The sequence below is a fragment of the Anoplopoma fimbria genome, chromosome 19 (assembly GCF_027596085.1).
Source record: "Anoplopoma fimbria isolate UVic2021 breed Golden Eagle Sablefish chromosome 19, Afim_UVic_2022, whole genome shotgun sequence".
Classification (NCBI taxonomy): Eukaryota; Metazoa; Chordata; class Actinopteri; order Perciformes; family Anoplopomatidae; genus Anoplopoma; species Anoplopoma fimbria.
Window position 1 is genome coordinate 1,335,988 of NC_072467.1, and position 10,869 is coordinate 1,346,856.

Here is a 10,869-nt window from a genome sequence, read left to right on the forward strand (position 1 = left end):
AATAATAATAAATAATATTAGATAACAGTTAATTAAGTCAATAAAATGTTAACAGGTTTTATATTTTAGATTCTTCAAAGTAGTTGAATGAGAAGGTGTGTCCAAACTTTTGACTGGTACTGTATATATATATATCTTTATATATATATATATATATATATTTATTTATATATATATACAGTACCAGTCAAAAGTTTGGACACACCTTCTACATTGTAGATTAATATTGAAGACATCCAAACTATGAAGGAACACATGTGGAATTATGTGGTAAACAAACCAGAATATGTTTTATATTTTAGATTCTTCAAAGTAGTTGAAGGAGAAGGTGTGTCCAAACTTCTGACTGGTACTGTACACAGCAACACTTTGAATTAACCACGAACCTGTTGCACAGACACAACATGTAACAAATGCTGCAAGAACTGAGCCCAGTCTCCCTTTGACCCGGTGCAGAGCCTCAGTCCGTTTAACACACCTGTGTTATTGCAGCACAGATGCCAGTTTTCACAGTTCACCCCCCAAAACAACCTCTGCCATTGCGTTGATTAGGAAAACCACCATTTTTTAATTGCTAAAAGGTGGCTTTCAAAGTAGCAAAGTTGCCCCGCGATGGACTCAAAGCGGGATAAAGAGCAAGGTGAGTTGTGACGGATAGCTTGTTGCTACGTCGCCTAGCTAGCTGCTAGCCTAGCTAGCCGCTAACCTAGCTAGCCGCGTTGTGCTAACCTAGCTAGCCGCGTTGTGCTAACCTAGCTAGCTGCTAGCCGCTAGCCGTGTTGTGCTAACCTAGCTAGCTGCGGCTTCAGCTACAATGTAGCTAACATAACATTTCACGTGTGTCATCATCATCAGAGGAGGAGGGGGAAAGAATGAACAATTAGCATGTCATTAACTAACAACACCCACTCTCATCCGGCTGAATCATCCCCATGACATCACCCAGTCCATGAACAGAGCAGCTACTGGTGTCAATGGTGCCAAGCTAAGCTAAGCTAAGCTAGTCACCTTTTGTGTGCATGAGTTTTGGGGGATGTTTCATGGCCCTAGTTGTCCAACACAACACTGTTTCCCTCTTCTTGCAGCGGGGTTAAAGTACCCTGTCTGTTCGGTGCTTTCATTTGCATATTCAGTAAATTCTTACAACCTGAGGTGATGCAAATCTCAATATATAACAGGAAACAAAGTCATAATCCATAATATAAAGTGTGCATAGGTGTCATTATTGCACAGTATAGACGCCTTAAAAGTGCATATTTAGATGTTTTCTGCAAGTGTTCTCCAGCACAAACAAAATCATTACATTACATTACAGTCATTTAGCAGACGCTTTTATCCAAAGAGACTTATAATAAGTGTATTCAACATAGGTATTCAAGAGAACTACTAGTCACCAGAAGTCATAAGTGCATCTCCTTTCTTAAACAAGCATCTTAAAGCATAAACCAGAGCAAAAGTATAGTGCAGAGGCAAATTACTACGAGAACAATAAGTGCAACAGACTAATACGAATATAATAAGTGCAACAAACAATAAGTGCAACAAACTAATACGAATAGGATAAGTGCAGTAAACAAATACAAATTCAATAAGTGCAGCGAACTGATACGAATACAGTAAGTCCAAACCAGTCCTGCTTTTCCTTGTGTATTAACCTCTCTGCTCTAAACCAATTTAAAAGAGGCTGCATAAAAAATAAATTAAAAAAAAGACCCCAGCATCATTATTTACGGTCAACCTGTCAGGGAGTCAGTGCTTCATTTGTTCAGGCTCATGAAAGAGAATTCATGTGTAGTTAGGAGTTAGGGACTGATTCTGCCTGAGGAAATTAAACCAAATATAACTTCCTCTGTTGGTATTCATGAATGCGAATGTCAAGCTCATGCCATCACACACACAAACAGCACATCTGCCTGTTTGTGTGTCATCTCTCTGTGGAGCTGGCAGAGGAACAGCGTGCTGCCAGATAATGAAATCCACGGTCTGCCTGAATCGGTATTCACTATTTAGAGACTGATTTCATGGGTTGTTTTGATTGTTCCACCGTAAACCGAGCAGACACATTGCTTCCAGCATGCTGCTTTTGCAGCGCTGACTCACAGCTAAGGGACACTGCGTTTTTGTGGCCTATATAATAATAGAAACGTGAATGTGGTTTTTTGTGCTGCAGTCTTGTTTCTCTGACTCTTTTCAGATGCAGACTGTGAGAAGATAACTGCTGTGCTGCTCAAGTCACGTACGGGAGAATTTGATTTGGAGTCAATACTGTTCCTCAAATTGAGAGGTCTTGGTAAGATTGAATTAATGTATCTAATATTAAAGCCTTCAAAATTGCATTATTGTTTATACTAATTAGTTGTGTGTCTTACAGGAATACATGATCTTGGATGCATTGGGGAGTGTGTGAATTTAGAGAAACTGGACCTCTCTGGAAATAACATCACAAATTTGGCTCCTCTAGCATCTCTTCGGCTTCTTTCTGTACTCGGTTTGTCTGCCAACAGGATTTCCAATTTAGGTAAGATTTCAAGAGCAAAGTATTCTTTAGTTGCATGCTGTATGTTCACTTATCATCGAAATCTCTGTCATGAATAGAATAGAATTTTTTTAATTCAATGTTATTGTTTTTGTGCTTTCAGAGCCCCTGCGCAGTTGTGAGAGTTTACAGCACTTAAACTTGGCTGGTAATATCATATCAAGGTATCACAATACGACCATTGGCCAAATGTTTACACTTGATAAAAAAGATTATGAATATGTCACTCATTACAATATTATTTACATTTTATACAAAATGTAATGTGTCATTGCTGTTAAACATAATAATATTTTGCTCCCAGTAATTCTATTTCGAAGTACAGCATCTTGAATCTGTTGTGTAAAATCATCTCTCATCTGTTGTTTTTCAACAGCATTGAGAGCCTACACAGCCTTCAACCTTTGAGAAAGCTAGAAAATATACGTCTTAAAGACAACACTTACAATTATACTAATCCAGGTAAGTTCTTTGTGAATTTATTTGCAAACAACCCTATGAATGGAATATATTGATAATTAATGGAATATCTTGATAATTAATGGAATATCTTGATAATTAATGGAATATCTTGATGATTAATGGAATATCTTGATAATTAATGGAATATCTTGATGATTAATGGAATATCTTGATAATTAATGGAATATCTTGATAATTAATGGAATATCTTGATAATTAATGGAATATCTTGATAATTAATGGAATATCTTGATAAGGAACTCACAGTGGTTTTCTCTGTGCACAGTGTGCAGGAACTCATCATACAGAAACATAGTTCTTGAGATGTTCCCCAACATCAAGGTGCTGGATGGTAAGATTATTTTCTTCTTTTAGTCTCTTGCAAAAAGGTTATCTCTTAGACTCAGTTACATTTTTTTTATCTGTTTCTAAACTGTAGGCGAAAGAGTGGTCGGACGTGGGAGTGAATTGTACCAGTTATGCAAAGATATTGATGAGACCATCAAAGGTATGTTCGTCAATAAGTGTGTGACTGTATCGTGACTGTTGACTTATTATTACACTCCATTCAGCAGTCTAAATTCAGTTGTTCTGTTTTTCTTTCTATGAATGTCTAGCCGGTTTATACAAGAACGGACAGCTTGTTGAACATCCAGATTGCAAACCATGGGTGGAGGATAATTACTGGGAGATAAAAAGATCAAATAATGCCATTATTGAAGAGGCCTACAAACAGTTTAATGGTAAGAGGTTTTCTGCAGAGAAAAGTGTTGCCTTTAATCTACAGTTAGTCAACTCAACTATATTGTGTTTCCACTGTGGTATCCTATATAATACTTTCCCTACACTTCTTTTTTCTCCAGATGTTCTTCATGAATGCAGACTCCTCAACAACAGAGCTACTCATGTAATTTCTCAAACTGAAAGATCTATGAGCCTGAAGAAGCAGCCAAAGCAGTATGCTATCTGAGTTGGGCTATTTTAGACACATTCGTGTTCTTGTTGTATGATATACCATGGCTAATGTACTGTAGGTTTTACAAATTACTAAACTTTATCCAAATGCTTGATAAGTATCATTGCCAGACACGTGCTTTGTGTTGCAGTGTGAGGCATTTGTTGAAATTCTATCTCATCCTATGCATTATGTATCGAAGGATACATGTAAGTGGTTTGAAAACCTTTATCCATACTGAAACCCTTCAGTTTGGTTCAGAGATGTATTTACTTGCACAGTGTGCATTTTGTACCATGTTGTAGCCTGCATTTATGCTGAGAGATATGCTGCTAAGAATTTCTATACGTAGAAATCGAGCTTTTTTTCCATTTCGCATTGCTGGATAATTTTTGGAGTAAATGTCTCCCATGCTGTATGCTTTCTTTGTAAGGTGAACTTTTGCAAAAAAAGTGATTGAATGATTGTTTCAGCTGTTTCTACATGTTTTATATCATAAAGTGTATGATGTGTGGAACCACCTTGTGGAAAATACAATGCTTATAAAGTTGTGCTTCAAATCTCTGATTTGTTTTAATCATATCTACAACTGGTACTGTACGTGCATAGTATTTATGTTTGTACATCCACAGCCAAAGCAAACACGTATTAATGATGTGATGTGGACTCTGAGAAGCAGTCCAGTAGCGCCACCTGGTGGTGGTCCGGCAAAACTGTCTGTTCTAGTCGTAGTCCCTTCTAGTCGGACCCATACTTCTTAAAATAAGATAAGATAAAATAAGATAATCTTTTATTAGTCCCGCAGCGGGGACATTTACAGGATTACAGTAGCATAGGGTATAGTGCAAACAAGAGACATAGTAAGAAAACAAGATAAAAATAAAAAACAAGTATAAATAAGCAATAAAAACAGTAAAAAATCCACAATAACTGAAATATTATATGTACAGACAGAAAAAAAAGCCCTGTTATGACCACAATTACGCTTTTTCCCTTCATAAGGTCGCATTTAGTTCTTTCATAGTGTAATATTATAAAACTTATTTCCCTTAATGTCATTGCATATTCCGGAATATTTCCAAATTAAGAGCATGAGGTCTTTAAAGTTGCACTAAGTGTAAAAATGGTCAGTATGATATAATACATTATTAAACGCGTGTATAACATTTAAACTGTCAAGAATCAGTAGGTTAACTAATGCGTGGATTTATTTAATTACGTTTTATTTTGGTGGGGGAAATCGTCCCGACCGGAAATCCGCTTTGTACTGCGGTGATCTTGACAAGTGCTGTCTGCTGCATCGACCTTGGCTAGCTGAAGATGGCAGGGATGGCGTGGAGGTCAGCGGTATGTACGGTGGGGGGGAAATACATAAATAGTATTTCAAGTATTACACCAAACTTGTGACATTGTGTTGAGATGAACCTACTGCCGCTAACACAGCAGAGACTAACGCTGAGGTTACCTACACACCCAGCTAGCTTAGCTACACGCTAACGTTACTATAGCAACCTGATAGTTGACTGCTGCTTAGCTCGCTGGCTAGTTAGCTAGCATTTCTACTACAAGGGTAGCTAGCAGAAATGTCTTGTTTTTGTCATGTATTGTTGTCCTAGTTAGTGTCCAGCTGATTGCTCAACAGATGTCAATGACATGTCCCTTATCTACAGATTCTTAATCTACTAAAACAGTGGGGTTTGTCGCTCAATGGCAAGGATAAAATCAAGGCTCAGGAAGTAAGTTAAGTTAAGCACTATGGTTCAGCATAACGTGACGTATCAACACTGTAAGCTGTGTTTCAGAGCTAAGGGCCACCTCCTGCCTCGCTTTTCCTATAGGGGATCTAAATGACCCTCTTTAGGTGATGATGCTTAGTTTGTTGATAGTCACTTATACCCAACATGACAACAGAAAATTGCCTTTTCAATACAGTGAACATGCTATTCAATAACTAACAACTCTGACTGTAAATTGGATCTTCCAGAAGGACCTTTCCAAATTGCACTAAAGTCCTGCTTGTCATATAATTGTACTGCTTTCATGTTCAGATATGTGTGTTGTACTACAGTGACCAAGCATTGGTAAACAATAGTTATTATGTACCTTTTGGTCCAAAAGGGGAATAGTTATCCAGATCAAGTAGTCTTTTCTATAAAACATACAGTACCAGTCAAAAGTTTGGACACACCTTCTCATTCAACTACTTTGAAGAATCTAAAATTCTGGTTTGTTGAGCATTTGTTTGTTTGACACATAATTCCATATGTGTTCCTTCATAGTTTGGATGTCTTCAATATTAATCTACAATAGAAAATAAAGAAAAACCATTGAATGAGAAGGTGTGTCCAAACTTTTGACTGGTACTGTAAGTGTAACAATTCTTGAGTACTTTTGTTCTTTTTTTAGGGGACTGGTGTTGGGGGTAGTGTTTTATTTTTGCCTGAACAAACCTTGGCCATTTTGATTGTCAGGTGTCCCGAGTGGTTGGAGCGTTGAAGAAAGAGACTCCACAACCCAGGACGTTCATGCGTGGGGTATGTATCTTTCCTTCAATGCCACACAAAAAAATCTTCAAGATCTTTGATGTAACTTTTTGCGTTGAATGTTACGTGTCTTTCTTCTGCCTCACAGATTCATACTGTTACCTTAATCCCTGGGGATGGAATTGGTCCAGAGATCTCCACTGCTGTCATGAAGATATTTGAAGTAGCTAATGTAAGTACGAGATGAACGTCATTGTTCACCAGGAACATTAACCATCAAATTATGTTTTAGGTTGCGATAGATAACACTATATTTGCATTACTCCCGCACTAATACTCAAGAGACAAATCAGAAAAACTATTAATGTCTGGGAAAAAAGCTGCATAATGTAAACTAATCTAGATATTTTGATATATATACATAGGCACCTATTCAGTGGGAGGAGAGAAATGTTACAGCCATCCAAGCACCTGGTGGCAAGTGGATGATCCCTCCTGATGCCAAAGAATCAATGGACAGGAACAAAATTGGCCTAAAAGGTAACTTGTTTAATAGGCGTATAATTACTTAAAGAAACTACAAGAGCACTGTTCATTACAAACATGACACATTGGTAGTAAATAATATTGAATTTCTTAACAATCTACAGGTCCTTTGAAGACACCAATAGCTGCTGGCCATCCCTCTATGAACCTCCTGCTGAGGAAAACCTTTGACCTCTATGCCAATGTGCGCCCCTGTGTGTCCATTCAGGGCTATGATACCCCGTACGTGGATGTGAACCTGGTCACAATCAGGGAGAACACTGAGGGAGAATACAGTGGGATTGAACATTTGGTGAGACCCTATAACAACCCATAACTTGTTTAGTTGTCCCATTGTTTTCAGTTACAACATTCTATCTCGTCATCTTCTTTTGCTTCCCCTGTGAAGACACCTTTTGATATTATATTTTGATAAAGAATTGAACCGTTATAATTTTTGTTTTTTAAATATCTCAAACACCAGTTATACTTTACATATTTTACCTGAATGTCTCATGGATTTGTATATTTTTCAGATTGTTGATGGAGTTGTACAGAGTATTAAGCTCATTACAGAGCAAGCCAGCCAACGCATCGCAGAGTATGCTTTTGAATATGCCAAAAATAATCAGAGGGCCAGTGTTACTGCTGTTCATAAGGCCAATATTATGTAAGTTGTAATCAGTACAAATTACTTGAAGTAATTTGTCATTTTAAAGCTGTTTGCATAAATTAAATGGTTGTCCTCTCTTCACATTTTTATAGGCGCATGTCTGATGGCCTTTTCCTACGAAAATGCAGAGAGGCTGCTGAAAAGCACAAAGATGTGAAATTCACTGAGATGTACTTGGATACTGTGTGCCTTAATGTAAGTCCCAATAACTTTTTTAATGAATTGGTTTTGTGTGTTTTAATGTTATAAATGGATATAATTAAATATTTTGTTGGAGGGTTTTGCTTATTAATTAATAGTTGCATGGTTTATACATGCTCTTATAGATGGTGCAGGATCCCACACAGTTTGATGTGTTAGTGATGCCAAATTTGTATGGAGACATCTTGAGGTAAGTAAACCTCTTACACAGTGCACTTGTAATACTGATAAGTATTATTTTCTCCATTATTTTGTTCCTCAATGAAATGGACCAAAAAGCATATAATTACAAATATATTTAATTGTTCAGACGGCAGATACAGTAAACATGCAGCAAATTATCTATTCACGAACATGCATTTACACACTATTGTAAGTTATTTCATCTTGTTTTAATGTACACTTAGAAATAAGTTGAAACCAAGAAAGTAGTACAGACTGTGTGGATTCAACCAGAAATATTCCAACAATTACAAAAAACTCAAAGTATCCTTAGGCTTACCAGACCTAAAATAATTTAGCATTTCAGGGATTTAATGTATCAAAAAAAGACAAATCAGTTGAAATCTGAACTAAATACTGTACATACTGTACTGTTCAGAAAACCTTTTGTAGACAAGACAGATTTGTAGCGATGCTGAGTATTAAAAAAATTGCACTGACAATATCTGCATCACTTGCAAACGATGTGCTTGGTATGTACATTAAATCTAATTAGCAGGGTCAATGTTAATGCACGAGAATAAATCTAAAGGTAACTGTGTGTGTGTTTACCATTACAGTGATCTTTGTGCTGGACTAATTGGAGGTCTTGGAGTGACTCCTAGTGGAAATATCGGTGCCAATGGTGTAGCCATATTTGAGTCGGTATGTTCTTTGTGATTCCCATTCGTCAGACTTTTTTTGTTTTGTTTCCCGCACAGTGATGATCAATGTACAAGTTAAACAGTAGAAGGTCATGGTGTAGGATGAGTTAGTTAAGGAGAGACTAAGTGTGTTCACATCCTGGCAAATATACTCATGTGCAGTGCAGAAAACATAACTGTAGGTCACGGCGGAGGCCTGCACACAGTTCCAAATGGTTCTAAAGGGTTTATTTATCCTTCTCTTGTTCTGCAAAGATCTTCATCAGGCAAACATGAAATAGAAAACAGGCCTTTCTAGTAGTAGCGATAGTAACTAACCCAGATCACTATTACCTACTGGTCAGCAAACAGCAGGGCAATAAAATATACCACATCACTACGTCTTTTCAGGTTCTGTCATATTTAACATTGTATTCTTTAGACATATATATTGTTGGTGTTTTCCTGGTGTTTCTGTGTTTGTGAGTACTGTTATAGCCACAGTATAGTATATTTTTCCTGTTGATGAGGACCAGCAGGTGATCGTGATCTGGGCTGATTGCTACCTTTACAAGAGAGGCCTGTTCTCTCTTTCACATTAACCTGCGGAGAATCATACAGATTAAAATGTCTCCTTACAAGAGAAATAAACCATTTTGAATGTGCAGACCTCCTTTTTGTGCCCTGGAGTTAGTTTTGGCCCATCAAAGTTTGGCTTCTTCATGTTATCTTTTCAGAAATCTGAACCATGATGATAAATTGTGATCAATTTCTCCTGTCAGGTTCATGGAACTGCCCCAGATATAGCAGGAAAAGACATGGCCAACCCCACCGCCCTGCTGCTCAGTGCAGTCATGATGCTACGGCACATGGGCCTGCATGGCCACGCCCAGAAGATTGAGACTGCCTGCTTTGATGTCATTCGAGACAAAAAGGTAATCTACTTTTCAAGAAACAAAGAAATGCTATTTTGGTTGTATGTTTTCATTTTGGTTTGTAATGATTTTATCATCTGTCTTCAAGGTTCTAACCAAAGACCTGGGAGGAAACTCAAAGTGCTCAGAATTCACAGCAGCAATATGTCAACGAGTGCAGGAACTGGTTTAATAAGACCACAAGTTATTTGTAAGGGTCACTTTGTTTCATGTCAAGCTGTATCTGCACATTTTAAACCATGATATGTATTTAAAAAGAACACATTACATTACATTACAGTCATTTAGCAGAGATAGATTCTGGGATTAGAAAATTCAGAATGTTTTTTTTATTCTTGTCTCTTGAGCAACAGTTACTGTATATGTGATATGCATTTTATTCCTGAACTATTTAATCTGTGGTGAATATTGTCTATTTATTGTCTGAATGTCAGCTATTGTCTTATGTAATTAACACTGTTATTTGGACATAAAAGACCCAAATCCGTAACTTCCATGAAACACTCTAAAAGTCAACAATTTAAACCCTTCAATGATTTTGTGGATATATTTCACATTTAAATTATGAAAAAAATGTGTAAACATAGTCGGTTATAGTAATCTCTATTATGAAACTTGCAGATGTTTTGCACTTTATTCTTCATGTCATACTGTTTTTCTTGCTACAAATATAATGAATGTATGAAGAAAAATCAATATTAAAAACACATCAGAAATGCCAGACATTTTATTGAGTGTTATGCAATTTACTTGTGGGAGTCATCCATCAGACAGCCATCACAGCTGCTGTGACGATGACTCGTGTGATTAGATTCGTAGCGGAAGTTATGTCTAACACAAGTTTTAATCCAAATTGGTATAAACCATATACTGATTACTACATATTATTTACAAAAATCCTGCCATACAAGTAACTGGTATGATGTAAAAGCAGTAAAAAATAAATTGTTCACCAGAAATGAATATGAATTAAAAATAAATATTTCTGCCTAAGTGAAGATGTATCAAAATGGTGTGACTTTGTGAAGTTCTCAGTATTCTTCAATATAAATGAAATATGGTTCCTATGTAATTTATGCATTTTTAACATTAGAGCCAGTGATAATTCAATTCCATGCATGCCCACAAGAAAGATGAGAAATGTGACGTGATTTTCATACCAACATACATTTCTTTAGGAACGTGATACTATTCTTAATGGAGGCTCTCTATGACCTTGTGGTACATCTCCAACACAAACGGGCGACGGAGCTT

General features: G+C 36.8%; 2 protein-coding genes across 3 annotated transcripts; both read left to right on the plus strand.

Annotated features, from left to right (window-relative positions):
- Positions 1-455: 455 nt before the first annotated feature.
- On the plus strand, positions 456-4,510 carry lrrc61 (leucine rich repeat containing 61). Its single transcript, XM_054620407.1, has 9 exons — positions 456-640; positions 2,195-2,290; positions 2,372-2,518; positions 2,640-2,700; positions 2,913-2,998; positions 3,285-3,350; positions 3,438-3,506; positions 3,616-3,741; positions 3,862-4,510. The coding sequence occupies exons 1-9, from the start codon at positions 613-615 to the stop codon at positions 3,966-3,968; spliced, it is 786 nt and encodes a 261-aa protein (XP_054476382.1). The 5' UTR covers positions 456-612; the 3' UTR covers positions 3,969-4,510.
- A 700-nt stretch (positions 4,511-5,210) lies between these two features.
- Positions 5,211-10,597, plus strand: idh3a (isocitrate dehydrogenase (NAD(+)) 3 catalytic subunit alpha). 2 transcript variants are annotated; one of them, XM_054620135.1, is made up of 12 exons: positions 5,211-5,300; positions 5,624-5,689; positions 6,425-6,487; positions 6,585-6,668; positions 6,862-6,976; positions 7,087-7,274; positions 7,498-7,631; positions 7,727-7,829; positions 7,961-8,025; positions 8,618-8,702; positions 9,463-9,615; positions 9,704-10,597. In XM_054620135.1, exons 1-12 carry the CDS (start codon positions 5,274-5,276, stop codon positions 9,785-9,787), a joined length of 1,167 nt encoding a protein of 388 aa, XP_054476110.1. In that variant the 5' UTR covers positions 5,211-5,273; the 3' UTR covers positions 9,788-10,597. The 2 variants fall into 2 exon arrangements, with proteins under 2 accessions (XP_054476110.1, XP_054476111.1); XM_054620136.1 differs by lacking the exon at positions 5,624-5,689 and having other exon boundaries at positions 5,224-5,300.
- The last annotated feature ends 272 nt before the right edge of the window (positions 10,598-10,869 follow it).